General features: G+C 44.5%; 3 protein-coding genes and 1 long non-coding RNA gene across 4 annotated transcripts; 3 read left to right on the top strand and 1 right to left on the bottom strand.

Annotated features, from left to right (window-relative positions):
* Positions 1-64: 64 nt before the first annotated feature.
* dnajc18 (DnaJ (Hsp40) homolog, subfamily C, member 18) lies at positions 65-4,809 on the top strand. The gene is made up of 8 exons (XM_088279177.1): positions 65-540; positions 1,664-1,832; positions 1,918-2,063; positions 2,731-2,931; positions 3,014-3,126; positions 3,282-3,391; positions 3,465-3,637; positions 3,718-4,809. Exons 1-8 carry the CDS (start codon positions 414-416, stop codon positions 3,840-3,842), a joined length of 1,164 nt encoding a protein of 387 aa, XP_088135303.1. The 5' UTR covers positions 65-413; the 3' UTR covers positions 3,843-4,809.
* Positions 4,810-4,963: 154 nt separating this feature from the next.
* On the bottom strand, positions 4,964-12,330 carry LOC148320214 (bromodomain-containing protein 8-like). The gene is made up of 21 exons (XM_088279176.1): positions 11,765-12,330; positions 11,626-11,673; positions 11,138-11,234; positions 10,794-10,863; positions 10,662-10,711; positions 10,435-10,557; positions 10,185-10,265; positions 9,982-10,046; positions 9,746-9,888; positions 9,448-9,630; positions 9,279-9,360; positions 8,983-9,117; positions 8,520-8,680; positions 7,927-8,356; positions 7,737-7,780; positions 7,350-7,642; positions 7,100-7,192; positions 6,729-6,797; positions 6,222-6,504; positions 5,935-5,979; positions 4,964-5,697 (listed from the first exon to the last, which is right to left on the bottom strand). The coding sequence occupies exons 2-21, from the start codon at positions 11,642-11,644 to the stop codon at positions 5,638-5,640; spliced, it is 2,526 nt and encodes an 841-aa protein (XP_088135302.1). The 5' UTR covers positions 11,645-11,673; positions 11,765-12,330; the 3' UTR covers positions 4,964-5,637.
* LOC148320215 (uncharacterized) lies at positions 7,369-9,091 on the top strand. Its single transcript, XR_015839569.1, has 3 exons — positions 7,369-8,368; positions 8,450-8,703; positions 8,917-9,091. It is a non-coding gene; the product is annotated as an uncharacterized LOC148320215 (long non-coding RNA).
* On the top strand, positions 11,791-14,921 carry gng8 (guanine nucleotide binding protein (G protein), gamma 8). The gene is made up of 3 exons (XM_088279178.1): positions 11,791-13,703; positions 14,340-14,439; positions 14,636-14,921. Exons 1-3 carry the CDS (start codon positions 13,495-13,497, stop codon positions 14,762-14,764), a joined length of 438 nt encoding a protein of 145 aa, XP_088135304.1. The 5' UTR covers positions 11,791-13,494; the 3' UTR covers positions 14,765-14,921.
* The last annotated feature ends 98 nt before the right edge of the window (positions 14,922-15,019 follow it).

The raw sequence follows: 15,019 nt of genomic DNA, 5'->3' as shown, positions 1-15,019 counted from the left end.
AATTTTAAAAACTATACTACATATATGTGATAGGAAAAAAATTCATTACCGGAAGTGACGTCACGACACGCCAGCCGTTCACCGACTGTCACTCCAAGATTAGCAGGTGCAAACTGACATTAAACTGCCTGACTTTTTTTTTTTTAAGTTGGACGGTTTATTTAATTCTTATCGCTAGTCAACAACAAAAAAATATGTCTCGCGTCCTTTCGCGGGCTGTCGACCGGTCGATTCGAGTCAAACCTGTGCCAGCTTGAAGCTAACTAGTTAGCTTGCTAGTTAGCTAAATAGCCTGCGAGCCAACATTACGTAGCTGTCAGTCAGCGAAGCTAAGTGGCTATCAAGGTGCAGTGCCACCGGCTTGCACGGTGTGTGACGCTTTTGGCACATTAGAAGAGACCGGAAAACAACTAATGGACAAAGACGAAGCGGACCGACTGATAGAGAAGGCGAAGCTGTTGTTACGGTCGGGACGGAAGGACCGAGCGCTGCAGCTGCTCTATGAAGCCCAGAATGTCTACCCGAGCACCCGCGCTAGAGGTAACATAAGCAGCCGCGCATGGAACAAGCCAAGACTCATGCTGGACCATTAATGCTCATGTAATGTTACCTAATTAGAATGTTTTATTTTTGTCCGACGTGCATCTTTTGCTGCAACTGCTTTATATAGTAACCGACATGACTAAGCTGTTTAACTTCACTGCTGTGTAGACACCTCTTCGGCATTTTCGATTGCATGACAAATAATTGTGCATGAAGTCGTACATTTTGCCACTCACACATGAATGTAAACAGTTGGACAGAGTTGCCAAACACTGTACTCTAATGACCTGAGTAAGAGCGAGTACAGATTCTATAAAAATAAAAAATACTCAAGAATTCAATAATTATTGAGTACCTTGATTTATTCGTTTTTAAATCAGAGAATAAACATTCAATTTAAAAAATTAGTACGTGTGCAAATTGAATGTTGCCCATCAGTTTAAGTAATGCAGTAATACATTTTGATTAATAGCATAAATTGCCACAACAAATGGTCTTAAATAATTTTCTTTGTCTACACTCATGAACTTGCACAAGACCTCTTGTAGGCTGAAATGTGGATATTTTTCTAGACAGATGACTGGTGGCATAGCTATTCGTTTTCCTAGTAAGTGATAAGTGAATATGAATTAAATGTGACGCCGGTAACATCGTCTACCTACTAGAAATAGTGTATTTTCTGTTTGTCTTTCAATGGTAATAACATATAGTGAAGCTCTTCCCCAATATGGCAGAAGGTGCAATTAACATGTGCATTGCCCTGTTGCCATTCATACTCCATATTACATCTTGGGTTCCTGGCCAGATTTCACACTACTTATATTTGTGAGTGTTTGAATTGAGGCCAGATCATTATTGCATTTTATATATATTTTTGTGACATTTTTGCTTGGTGGTTTGCCCTAAGAGTTTTCTAATGTTAATCACTGGATTATATTGCATTACTGTTGTGCACAAAAGTAATGGATGAATGCACATGATTTTTGTTGTTGTCGTCAGCCAAGAAGTTTCCTGTTGCCATGATTAAACTTTTACGGGATAGTTTGACGAGGATGATCGAGACTCAACACACCCATCACTCTCTGTGTTTTCTCCCTCCTCTGAATACTACCAACTGTAGTGCTGATTGACGCCATAGTCAAAAATGGAAGCAACGCTGCTCCGGAAGCGACCCACGTGCCCCCGCCCAGAGGCTGGCGAGATGAGGACTGTGGAAGCGCCGAGAAAAGTCACGTGGGCGCCGATGACAGGAAGAGCTACACAGAAGATCAGCGTCAGGGTGTCCTCAGGTACCGAGATCGCCCTTATGCTCTTGTGATATTCAACATCTGCAAAATGAGAGTTTGTATTTGAACGTCCACAATGTCATTGCAGGATTAAGAACTGCAGAGACTTCTATGAGATTCTTGGTGTTGCCAAGGATTCGAACGATGAAGATCTGAAGAAGGCGTACAGAAAGCTGGCCCTCAAGTTTCACCCTGACAAGAACTTTGCTCCGGGAGCCACAGATGCTTTCAAAGGTAGAGCGGACGACACGTGCAGCTTTCAAACATCTAAAACAACACAGAACACACACACGTTTGATGTTTCGATAAAACTGATGACACGGAATAATAATGCAATCACAGAGAGACGGAAAGGAGGGGCTGGCACTAATTCATAAACCATTATCTCGCATGACTTCCTGATCCCCGGGAGACGTAGATAGGACCCCGCACTGCTGTTTCTACTCAACCATAATTTTTGTAATTCTTATTTATTGCATTCGTGAGTGGAGTATGGTGCGTCAAAATAAACATCTTATGGAGGAAATAAATCCTCTGAGTCTCAATATCAGGGAAAAAGGTCAATCAAATCTAAGAGCTCAATACATTTTCTTACTTTGGGCTATGACAAATTCTGGATCTGGAAGAAACCTGGCCTATTTTTAGCTATTAAGAATCTAGCTTGTATTTGAATAATTAATTTCAAGGATGATAAATGTTTAAGCCTTGGTGGAGGTTTGTGCTAGTTTAGTGCTCTTGTTTGCAGTCTCCCAATCCAATTGTCATTTAATTGCTTTTTTTTTTTTTTTTTTTAAATCAAGTACCGTAACATTTCTTTCAGCACCAGAATACTTGAACCTTTGAGTCAATATAGGCCAATGCATACAAGAAGTCAGCCTCAACATAGTTGTCCTTCCCCCAGCAATAGGCAACGCGTACGCCGTGCTGAGCAATCCGGAGAAGCGGCGGCAGTACGATCAGTATGGCGATCAACCGGCAGCGGAGAGCGCACCCCAACACACCACGCACCACCGCCACTACCGAAACTTCCACCGAGACTTTGAGGCGGACATTTCTCCCGAGGAGCTCTTTAACATTTTCTTCGGAGGACGTTTCCCCACAGGTGGGTGTGTCCCATGACGGTGACCGTCGACCTTTTCCTCAAAGATTGGATGTTTTAAGACATGCCGTTGTCTCCTCCCCAGGAAACATTCACGTGTACACCAACCAGGGAGCCTCCTACTCTCAGTTCTACCAGCCTCGTCGACGACGAGCTTACGAGAGACGCGAGGACGTGGCAGAGGACAACCCGAGCCAAGTCAGTAACTCACAAATGTAATCTGTTCGATGACATGCTTGGGAAAAAAGACCGTGTCTTTGCGCCACGTGATGAGTGTCTATCTTGAAAGCGTTGCGCGCTGCACACTGCGGTAAAAGCACACACCTACTCACCGTGTTGTGGTGTGGACACAGAACACCTTCACAGCTCTGCTGCAGCTTCTCCCTGTTCTGGTGCTGATTCTCATCTCGGTGTTCACTCAAATGATGGCCACCAACCCGCCTTACAGCCTCTTCTATAAGCCGTGAGTGTGCAGGAGAGCCGTTGTTCACATTTGAAGGTGGGCGACGACCACTCACGGGCTTGCGTGCTTGCAGGAGCATGGGCCTGGTGGTTTCTCGAGAAACGCAGCACATGGGCGTGCCGTACTACGTGGATAAAGGTTTTGAGAAGGAATACCGCGGCAGCGCCCTGGACGAGCTGGAGAAGACGATAGAGAGCGACTACATCGAGCACTTGCAAAGCAGCTGTTGGAAGGAGAAGCAGCAGAGTGAGACAACAGCAATGTCTGGTGATGATCTGTGTTCCCCCAAATATTTGTTTGACGCGTGAAAAACCTGTCCCGCTCAGAGTCGGACTTGATGAATCTGGGGCAGCTGTACCGAGACGATCGTCTAAAGCAGAAGGCCGAGTCCATGAGGCTGGACAACTGTGACAAGCTGCACAGACTGGTTGGACGTCAGCGAGGCAAATGAAGGACGGTTTGTTTAAAGAGGAGCCACACTCCGGTATATTATGATTATGTGTATGATTTTTGAGGTCATTGATACACGCGGGCCAAGTTGGCGAGAATCATGCAGCAGAGTTGGGGAAGAAAATGTGCCTTCTCTCCTTCGGGATGGTCGGAAGTACAAGTTTGCATGTCAGCTGCTATGGTGGCCACAGCACTTCGCCCCTTTTTGACTTTTTTTTTTTATTCTAGAAATGGTCGCGGTCTGTGGTCATTGTATTAAGCTACTTTTATGTCCACGTGCTTTGATTTATTTATTTTTCTGACTTGCCAAAGTAAGTGTATTTAATTTACAAATTTGCTACAGCGACTTGAATAATGATTCATTTGAAACATTTCAGAACTGTTGTACCGTGAAATTGATTTATTACTCACTTATTTATTTAAAATCAAAACAAATCAGACAAATACAAAGAAACTGTGACTTTATTTTTTTTTTACACAATGCTTTATCAAACAATATGGAGCTTCCCCCGTCACTGCTTTTATATTGGATCCATCATCATGGCTGTTTTAAACGCAACAAATGATTGCTTTGTGATGACTTTCAACGGTTGTTGATCTTGGAAGTGCTGTTCAAGATTGCCCGTTTTTCCAAGCCAAAATGGACATTTGAAATGACAAACATGGACATGACCTTACACGTGAGGATTTACGTTGGTGCCGTGTCGCCTTAGTTTCGGGTGACATGTTCAGGTTCATCTCAAGCACTTTTGTTATTTAACACTGTTCTATCGTGTTCATGTTGCATGCACCCTACTTTAAAGATTGTTTTGGTACATATTTTAGCGGCATATTTTCAGTTAATGACTGACCCCATTGATCGAGTCAATGTCATGAACAACACATTTACTTCGAATCATAAAACTCTAGTTGGCGTTAGCCATTTTTCAAACAAAGATAGCAGAAAATTAAAAGTAAAATGGACTGTTTTGTGACTCAAGTCTTGTTTGTGTTTCTGTGGTTTTGATTCTGGATGCATCAAAATTTGATCACTCTGAAGGTAAACTTTGTCGGCGATTTGAACAGATCTGTGCCATTAATTCATTTAGCCAGACCAGGTGAAAGAACAATTCACAAGAAGTATACAAGCCAAACATGAGTTTATTGTTTGAAAGTATAGTTTCCATTATTATTACAGCCACAAAACACAGTGAGGTTACCACAGTACTGTTTCACTTAAAATATAGGTAGGTATGCGCAAAACAACCACAAAATATACATTTAAAATTATTTAAAGGTTGTTAAAATGAGGGGGAAAAAAATTGTTTTCCCCTTAATGCTTTTCATAAGTTAACACCAGCCCCCCCCAAAAAAAGTCAAGCAAATCAGAGTCTTTGGCCTCTGGTTTCACACATTGTCTTTACGTATACTGTAGTGCATTTATGAGCGTCCGCCTCACTAATGTGGACCAGACGCAGAGGCTGCCTGTAGGATTAGTTGATTTTTGAGGCTTTATAGACACTTATACAACCTGATGTTCTTGCCTGTGAGCAGGCTATGAGTGATGTGCAACTATCACGGGCTTTGACCCACTCTTTCGGAATCCCCTTTTGTAATCTGGGATTACACATAATCCATTTCTGCAAGATAGGAGCTTCCCCATGTCGCGGTCTGCAACTCGTTGGAATACAGAGAGCAAGTTGGGGATTACGCTGCACACGACGCAGTTGGGGTGGGGGTCTTTATAAATTAAGTCTTGAAAGTATTAACACTTTTCACTTACAGTGTCAGACTCAAATTATTCTGCCTGCTTTTGTTCACTTCTTCATTTTGAGGTCAGCTTCTATGGCACAGCGACGCCCTCTGGTGCCTCCATCCTGCACGGGCAGAAAATGAAATTGTGAGTATGATTTAACTGTGATTCAATAGCAACACTTAAAGCTCTCGTTTACTCGCCCTAATCATTTGAATAAAAAATTGCGCATTATTTTTCTTATCTTTGTAAAAGCACAATGTTTGATTTAGATCCTGTAAGAGTATTTTTTTTCCCAGTAATTGAACGCTTGTCCTGTTCCCTGAGTCTATGTTGTCTATTTTTTGTTTTGTGTACTTACAAATAGAGACAGCAGAAAAGCAGGAGAGGACATGGAGAAGGCGTCCTGTGAGAAGCAAAAGTAAATCAGAACCGCGATTCAAATGAACTAATGAAACAACTATGGGTAGAACTACATTAAAACATTTGCTTTGTGGCGATGAGGCCATTTTCAGCATTGCTAATTTGAAGACAATGGGAGTGTTTTGGTGGCTTCTGCCTAGTCGAAGAACATGCATTACATAACTGGCATCAAAACTGTAATCCCAGTTTGGGATAAGTAACCTCTAAATGTCTCTAGCGATGCACCTTGTCTGTGGAGTCCTGCCGTCGCAACCCCTCACGTCCCCTCAGGCCCTTGGCGCTGATACCAGACTCGGACGTCTCCATGATGAGCTGGGTGGCTAGGAACTGCTGGATCTGCTCCAGGACGTCACGCTGCATCTCCACGGCCATGTGGTACACATCGTGATCCAGACTGTTGTACATGACGGCATTCTGAAACATCAGCATGATGTCCCGCTGGAACTCGGCCGTGGTTCGCATGGAACCGCTTTCGATGTTCTTCTTGATGGTTGCCAGGTCCATCGGCCTGCACAGGGACACAACACTTGAGCTCAGATCTCACCAACGTAAACATCTGGACAAATCAGTTCAGGTCAGTGTGTTTAGTGTTTTAATGATCGCTTTGTGAACACCACCAACTATTTATATAGCTGATGTATCACAAAGGCACGTAATCACCCCAAGGTAGGTGCGGGGGAAGCCAGCGAGTTGAACTCGAGTCCACTCACACTTCGGAAAGGTCACGCTTACCTTTGCACAATGCTATGATATCCTGGTGCAATTTCATCTGTCACCGGCTGCAGGAAGACATTTGCATACCTACAAGTAGTCCCATAAAAGAGAAGAGCGAAGTGTGAAATATCAAAGAAGCACAATTCAGAAAGGTGTGCCGGAGGAAAACAGATGAAGGAAAATGTCATTTGTTATTGGCCAGGGCAATGAAAAAGAATAATTGGAGATCTGCTTTTTTATTGTGTTCATTGCATGAGAAATAAAGAAACAAAATCGATCTACAGTATCTTTATATTTGCACAGTGGAACCTCGATCAGTACTGGTCAATTTGCAATATATTGGCTCATAGATTTAAAGCATCCATTACAAAGATACTTGCTAGTCTTACCTGTGATTGGCAGCAGCACGCCAAACCAACATAATGGCCTTCTTCCATATTTTGTGAGCCTGAAGAGCCTCCAGGTCCTCACTGCACAAAGAGCTACACAAGAAAGTTACGTCAGAATCAGTCATGAAAATCGAGACTCGGGGCAAACAACGTTTAGCTGCGAGCTAGCAGAACCTGCATGACACAATGCAACTTGTAACTCGACACAAATGGGAAAAGAATTCATGAAAAAAAATACTTTCCCACTTACAACTGTGACGATGCAGGGCTGCTGGGGATGGAGTCGGCCGTGGTGTGGAGCTGCAGAGATGACGAAGCGGTGTGGAGGCTGCACGCGTCCTCGCTCTCGCTGGCCACGCGCTCCATCTCCATCTCGCCGTCAGCCTCCGACGAGAACCCTTCGCCGCCATCGCCTTCTCCTTCCTCGTCATCGTCATCATCTTCATCGTCGTCGTCTTCTGGCCCGTTGACTTCATTGTCCGCATTTGTCCCTGAGGCGCTTTCTTTACTATCGACGCTTACTTCACTCTCGTCCTTTATATCCTGCAAAGATGGCGAATGCAGGAGATAATGCAAAAACATTGCCTCCAGCACAACAACACACTGGCGGTACTAGGACATGTTTGATGCGGTCTACCTCCTTTACATGTCCTTCTGTCACGGGGAACTCTAACACTGATTCTGAAAGAAAAAAAAAGAAAGTAATATACTGCATGAGGTTTGCCTGCACATGCTAATGAGATCAAATACAAGCGCTTTATCACTGCATGCTGAAAAGCGGGTGAGACCACAAAATGTATTTCTACAATATCCATGCGTGTGCTTACCCAGACCGGTAGTTTCAGATCTTTGCTGCGCCCATCGCTCTTCCGTAGACATGTGGCTTTTACGGTGCTCTGCGTCTGTCATGGCCTCGGGCTGTGCAGGTGCTCCGCTGTGGCAGTGCACAAAACTCCTGGAATTGCATGAGGATGAGGAGGTCGGTGGAAGGCCGCTCCGTCCCACTGGGGTTGCCACATCACAGTTATCTTGACTACTGCACGCAGAGGAGAGCTCAGCTGAAGTTTGGCCCTGGACTTCTAACTCGTCTGCTTGAGTCTTTGTTGGGCTACAGTGGAGAGATGACGACTGAGAAACCCCGGGGGGTTCCTGGGTATGGAACGGGTCAGCCTGCCAGGCACCGGGAAGTGTGTGGCCGTTCTCTTCGCACAGAAAAAGAGCAGCCTCGACTGCAGCCGCATCCAAAGCATCTGCAGCCTGTAGAAAAAGGTAGAAGAGAAATGGCTCTTTTAATTGTACATGGCAGTTCTCCTGAATTTTCACAAAGGTCGTTCCATTTTATCCAATTAGGTTCATTGCACTGATGTGAGCCAAAGGTTGAGCGCCCAATGAGCGTTGGATACAAGTCAACAATCAGCACCTTGTCCTCAATGATGGCGATGATGTCCCCGACCGTCTTCAGATCCAGTTCATCTGCCATGTAGGAAACTGTCACATCCTCCTCACTCAGCTCAGACACTTTCACACCTGCGGGGGCAGGCTGGCACCCAAAGGACGCAGATGGCGCAATCACATCCACCTCTGCAAATGAGTGACACATCACGGTGCGGAAAATGAGCCACATAAAATAGCTGTAATTCGGTCCATTTAAAAAAAATGTCGATGCATGCAGCTGTTATTAAGTATGAAAGTTGTGTGTAATGCCAATTAGCGATATTGATATAACAATGTTATTATTGTGGTTGCAAGTTTCCAGTAGTATACAACTGTAATGCATACATTTATAACCTGGTGACCATCCCTTGTTCCTTTAATAGTGCCACAGATTACGACACTGAAATTTGCCAGCTAATTTCAGAGTTGTGCATATAAGAGTTTGAGACCTGAACATGCTGAAGCAGCAGATTTCACTGGAGCAGGGGTGGTGCCGGATGTCGAATCTGTGCTGACCATGAAGCCTAACTGGGCTGAGAAGTGCGTGGGTCCCGCCTCCAGAAGTCGAGACAACATTGGAGCGCCTGTCATTGGAGGTACCAGCAACATCAACACAAAAGCGGAAGGGACATTGGACAATATTTACGACAAAGCGATTAGTGAACAAGTTTTTATACACTAAAGAAAATTTAAGATGCAAAGATTGCACAGGTGTAGCATCTCAAATGTCCAGGAAGTATTTTACCTGATGCTGGTGAGAAGGGCAGAGTCAACTGCAAGTCATGCGCTGCAGTCATATTACCAGCGGACGCGTCACGCTCTCCAGTCTGACGCATAAACGCAGACGTACTTTTTGCTTCCGGTACAATTGATGAAATCAATTTGCGTTGTTCATTCGCACATGTTCAGCCTACCAATCTGGATGTCGTGGCCAAGATGTTGCCTTTCTTCAGGAGCTCAGAGAGAAGTGGCGACGGAGGCGGTGTTCCTCTCTGGGCCAGGAGCTTCTTCTGGGTGGGGTCATCACCGAGCGGCGAGTTCTCGTTAGCGGGGCCGGAAGAGTCGGCAAATGACATCAACCTGACACATCCTGAGGCCTACAAAACAGGAAGGGAAGGAATCAGAAACGTCAGGTAGGATGAAGCCATACCACCGCTTTAATGTTTTCAGTTCGGAACACACGCCGCTGTATAAACAGACTTTAGAACTTACATCTTTCGTGGATGAAAAATCGGGATGCAAGTGAGGGAGAGGGTCGCCTGATCGGAACTCCAGATTGGTTGAGTTGCAACCCGTTGGCGAATGCATGGTGGCGCCTGCCACACGCCGAGGTGTGTTCTTTGCTACCTGTCTGGCTGAAAGAGAGAGGAGCAGCGTTAGGATTTGTGTCTTATTAGCGGCACCATCACAAACAGTCGATAGCTTTATGTACGCAGTAAAGGCGATACCCTGATAGGCAGCATCTGTGACTTTTCTTTTCAACTCGGCTTCCTCCTCTTCAAGTTTCTGTTTCCTACCCGACACAATACATTTATATGCACTTAACATTTGCTGTGTGCAGGAGTGTTTACAATTTATTCATTAATTAAAACAGAGCAGTATATCAACTTTATGAAGGCACAATTTGATCTTTGGCAGAACAGCATCTTACCGCTGAATTTCCTTCCATAATTCATCCAGTTTGGAGTCGAGATGACCAGCTTGAATAAGTTCCGACTCTCTCTTTAGTGTCCTACAGGTTGCAAACAGGGTTGGAATTAATAACATGTCGATGTCCTATTATTTCGTGTTTTATGATAACAAATTGGTGTGCTTTGTAAAAGAAATAAAATAAATGTTAAAGATTGAAACAACAAGCCAGTGGTGAGCTTTACACCACCACCAAAGGTATGTTTGCGTACCTGTGCTCCTCTTGGGTTCGTTTGATCAACTTTTTTAATTCATCGATCCTCTGAGCCGTCAGCCTGCGTACGATCACATCCCCCACTGTCTCAACCACCTCCCCCTTCTCGCCTCGCTTCCTCCTGTAAACACGCAATGGCAGTGAAACCTCGCTGCGTAGGGAAATGCAGTCATCCAGGTGTCATATTGTTTTTCCTGCAATACATGCTCGGTTTCAATCGCTCACTTCGGGGCTTCAGTGTTTTCCAGTAGCTCGGAATACTTTGAGGCACAGTGCTGTGAACAGAAGTGGAGTCAATGGTAAATAGTGCATTACATATTTTTTTCTGCAGCGAAGGACATTGAGGACACATCGTACCTTTTGAGAGAACCAGTCAGGTGGCCGCCCGGGTTCCGCAAATGGTTTGATGGCTCGACTGACGGAAACCCTGCACAGATGTAAGGTGTGAATATTCCAAGGTCAGGTTCAGCCACTTCTCAAGAACTTCTTAAATCCATGACATAATGACGCAAAAACACATTCTTGATGCACAGCACATACGTTTAGGGAACCGTAATAATCACACCCTCATACAGTATTACATAGTTGCCGCAGCATTTGATTGTCACATACTAAAAAAATTAAGCGTACAGTTGGATCTAGCCCGCAGGGCTCGAGGTTAACACCTGTGGGATGAAGTGCATAGAATTACGGTTAAGTACCAGTTCTGGTCTCCACTCTTCATGACCGATGTGGCCAAACACAGCTTCTCCCGGAGTGACCATGCTTCTGTCGGGCCAATCACAAGCAGCTTGTGTTCTGCACATGACAAAAAAAAAGACTTTGTTGTCCCAGCTCATGATAAACCTGAATATTCGTGTTAAAAAGAGTAAAGTACTGCCATTTCCAGGCCTGTCTTTTCTGCATGCTAACTCAACCTGCAAAATCCAAATCCTTTGTACTCGCTGCACTGCTGAGTAGCAGCGCGCGCACACACACATGGTCATACAGAAAGAGAGTGTGTCCAGCTGAAGTGTCTGTAAACAGATGTCAGCTGGAGAGACCTGCAGGTTGAGCGGCGGTGCAACTAAACTTTGCGCCTCCCACCGTCCCCCCCCACAAAAATAATAATAAAAGCCAAAGCCGCTCACTCATTCCGCTAGCACATAGCAAGTCACAGCAACATCTCCCGTGCGTCGACATTACTCACTTCCAACGCCGTTTGCCATCTTCCTGTCATCCCCTCACGCCGCACATCCTGCCACACGCAAACCGCCCCAGTTAATACCACTTGGATTATTATGACGCGACACGTGAACGAGGAAACAAATCACAAGCGTGCCGGTTACCTTAACAAAAAAAAAAAAATGTGAACACTCCGTTAGGTTTTCCTCGTTGACGTTAGCTCGCGCGCCCCATCCTCGTATTGTGCGCCTTAGCTTAGCGTTAACTTCAACATCAAGTCGCTCCGTCACCAATGCTGCTGCATTTGCTTCAGTCCGGGAGGCGTCCCGGCTTGATTCGAAGCCCGACTCGGTCCACGTTTGGGACCAAGCGGTCAGACAAGAGGAGAAAAGAAGGCTAAGTGTTCGTACGAGTCACCGTCGTCATTTATCATTTAAAAGTAGCTAGCTACATGCTGTGTGCCGTGTGCACGCCCACTAAGACTGGCACTCAATGATGGTGGCGGGCGCGCGCACGCACGCACACACAAAGCGGTGTCTGTTGCTATGCTAGCTCACTTCAAAAGATGAATTAAAATAACCCTTTTCATGATCAATGCGTGCAAAGTATTGGACCAACACAAGCCTCGTGACAAAGTAACTAAATGCAAATAATTTAGTGTCACTTTACATAACCACTCAATTGGGATACTGATACCACTTCATAAATGCGAAGAACCTCAAATAATTACGGGTCACTATCACAATGACTTTTGGTGTTTACATAAGATTCACAGTCTTCATGAAAATGAAGCAGACTACGGACATCCTGAGGTCTTTTTTTTTTTGTGACAAAAACATTTGCACACATACCAACAGAGTCATTCCATCCATCCATTATCTGCCGCTTATCTGGGGTCGGGTCACAGAGGCAGCAGCTTTAGCAGACTTCCCTCTCCCCAGCCACGTCTTCTAGCTCTTCCAGAGGGATCCTCAGGCGTTCCCAGGCCAGCCGGGAGACATGGTCTCTCCCAGCATGTCCTGAGTCGTCCTCAGGCTCTCCTGTCGTTGGAACACCTCAGCATGGTGCCCGAAGCTGGGATAGGCTCCAGCACGCTCGCGACCCTTGTGAGGAGAAGCGGATCAGATAATGGATGGATGGATGTTTTAATTGTCCACAATATTAACTTTGATGCCTATTGAATATTACCTAGAACAGTATTTGAAAGGACATGATCAACTTTAAATAAATACACCATGGGCTTATCACACGGAATTTTGAGGTCCTTGTTGGGACACAGTTAAACATTTGCCGTCTGAGCTCTTCCGCTGAGAGAGTCCAATGATTAGTGGGAAACCAATGTTAAGGAGCCACCTGACATTTAACGCCACAACACTGCCACTTTGCCCCCCTTGGTGCTTTGTGTAATAACTGATAAGATAACTCGATGGGAAAAACTGCATCAGTCAATTTATCGTCATCCGCACAGTCAGGCATATTCATTTCCAAACGTAGTTATTATTGTGATTGTAATTTTTAGTTCGAATTAATCAATTGTAGACATTTTCTATTAGGTCGCGTTAAAATTGTGCAGGTGCACCTAATGTGGCCGGTGCGTGTAGCGAAAAGCCATTATGTGCGGCAATTTCATAAATAATGCACATGCTTGTAAGGAGACTGACTTCCGATCAGGCGGTGTAGGTTCATTTCCCACTCACCGCCAATGTGAATGGTTGTGCGCGCTCCGTTTGACGGGCGATCATTGCCAAGTGTGGAAGCCAACTTGGATCGGTTCCAGCTCAGCGTCACCTTGAATACGATAAGCAGTTACAGAAAAATGAATGGACGTACAGTGAAAATATGCTTTTCATGAGAACAGCCCATCAGGGTTCCGTTCATCCAATGCGATGTCCTAATGTCATATATGTCAGTCGGTGCAGCACCGCATGCTGCCTTGCACCTCTGCGCCGAGCCCACGCTGGGAGCTGAACCAGCGCTAATTAATAGGAGGAGGGAACCTGTTGAGGCTTCGCTCCTCATCTTTGCCATTAATCACACTTCATTTGATGCTGCGAGTTGCTGCTCAGGACTCAAGCGCACTTCTCAGCTAAAGAGCGTCTCACGGTGAGTGATGTTTGGCATTTGTTTCAATTTTGGCAAAGGAGAAATATCCACTTTTTGTATTTGACTTCAGGTCGTTTAAAACATCTTCAAGAAAGGCAGTACCTCATATATGTATACACGTATATTAGAGTCCTTATTGAACATTTACTGAAGTAAATCTGATTTATAAATTATTTTACTAATTTTGCTAACACTGATTGAAGAAAAGTAGATATAAAAAACAATGTTGTTGTTTGTGCGATATGGGGGGGATAAGATGAATCATATAATCATATAATCATGTGTACTGAACCATATATATATATATATATATATATATATATATATATATATATCACTGCTAAACAGCAGCTCAATTTTGTCCAACATAAACATGTTAATGTTAGATGTATTTACAGTCTCATTTTGCGCCCATCAGGGGAGCAGCTCTGCCCTCCCTTGCCCTGCTCCTCTGAGACCCTCGCTGCGACACGCGCAGCTGAGACCCAAGGCGAAGAATTAATGAGCAAATTGAAACAGACTCAAAACTCACGGCCCAGTTGCCTTCAATTATGAGTCGCCGAAACGCACGCACACGCTGTCGTTTGCTCTGTGTAAAATTGCCACACTACATTTCTTCATGCATGTTTACTGCAGGCAAAGGAGCAGCAGGATGTCCAACAACATGGCCAAGATTGCGTATGCGCGGAAGACGGTCGAGCAATTAAAGCTTGAGGTCAACATAGAGAGGATGATGGTATGTGTACTTAATGGCGGTACAAAGCAAAATGACAGAAGAAATGTGTCAGCATAGAAATGACTTCATCATAAATTACATGCCACTTGGACTTGTTTGTCCTGTACTCAATTTATTTAATATGAAAAGAAAATGAACACACACACTTTTTCTGAAGAGCCCAGTTTTCTAACCGATAATTTTATGCTTATCCCAGGTTTCCAAAGCTGCAGCGGATCTGATGGCCTATTGTGAAACTCATGCCAAAGATGACCCCCTGGTGACCCCCGTACCTTCCTCAGAGAACCCCTTTCGGGAGAAGAAAATATTCTGTGAAATACTGTAAGCCGAGTTGCTATCAATGTATTTTTCAGATTTGTTTTAATGTGAATGTCTTTATTTTCACAACTGCCTAGTTGTGTGTTTTGTTGCTATTTAGTACGCTGAGGAATTTCCACGTTTGAAGCTGATAAGGATGGTAATAAAAGACTATGAAAGACGAATGCAAAGTTCAATTTAATGAGCACGTGTCTGCTTTTTACTCCTAGTTTGCACATTAACTCAATGGTTTCTCACTGGGTTCTATATGTGTATATATCAG

The sequence above is a fragment of the Idiotropiscis lumnitzeri genome, chromosome 17 (assembly GCF_059441095.1).
Source record: "Idiotropiscis lumnitzeri isolate Australia: NSW breed Sydney's pygmy pipehorse chromosome 17, RoL_Ilum_1.0, whole genome shotgun sequence".
In the NCBI taxonomy this organism is placed as follows: Eukaryota; Metazoa; Chordata; class Actinopteri; order Syngnathiformes; family Syngnathidae; genus Idiotropiscis; species Idiotropiscis lumnitzeri.
The sequence above is the reverse complement of the archived record's forward strand: the minus strand, read 5'-3'. Positions and strand labels throughout refer to the sequence as shown.

Coding starts and splice junctions, on each gene's coding strand:
- dnajc18 (XM_088279177.1), top strand. CDS start 414: ATGGACAAAGACGAAGCGGACCGACTGATAGAGAAGGCGAAGCTGTTG. Junction 541..1,663: donor CCCGAGCACCCGCGCTAGAG/GTAACATAAGCA, acceptor TACCAACTGTAG/TGCTGATTGACGCCATAGTC. Junction 3,127..3,281: donor CAGAGGACAACCCGAGCCAA/GTCAGTAACTCA, acceptor GTGTGGACACAG/AACACCTTCACAGCTCTGCT.
- gng8 (XM_088279178.1), top strand. CDS start 13,495: ATGTCATATATGTCAGTCGGTGCAGCACCGCATGCTGCCTTGCACCTC. Junction 13,704..14,339: donor CAGCTAAAGAGCGTCTCACG/GTGAGTGATGTT, acceptor TGTTTACTGCAG/GCAAAGGAGCAGCAGGATGT. Junction 14,440..14,635: donor TCAACATAGAGAGGATGATG/GTATGTGTACTT, acceptor TGCTTATCCCAG/GTTTCCAAAGCTGCAGCGGA.
- LOC148320214 (XM_088279176.1), bottom strand. Junction 10,047..10,184: donor TTATGGAAGGAAATTCAGCG/GTAAGATGCTGT, acceptor TGTGTCGGGTAG/GAAACAGAAACTTGAAGAGG. Junction 7,193..7,349: donor AGCCCTGCATCGTCACAGTT/GTAAGTGGGAAA, acceptor TTTCTTGTGTAG/CTCTTTGTGCAGTGAGGACC.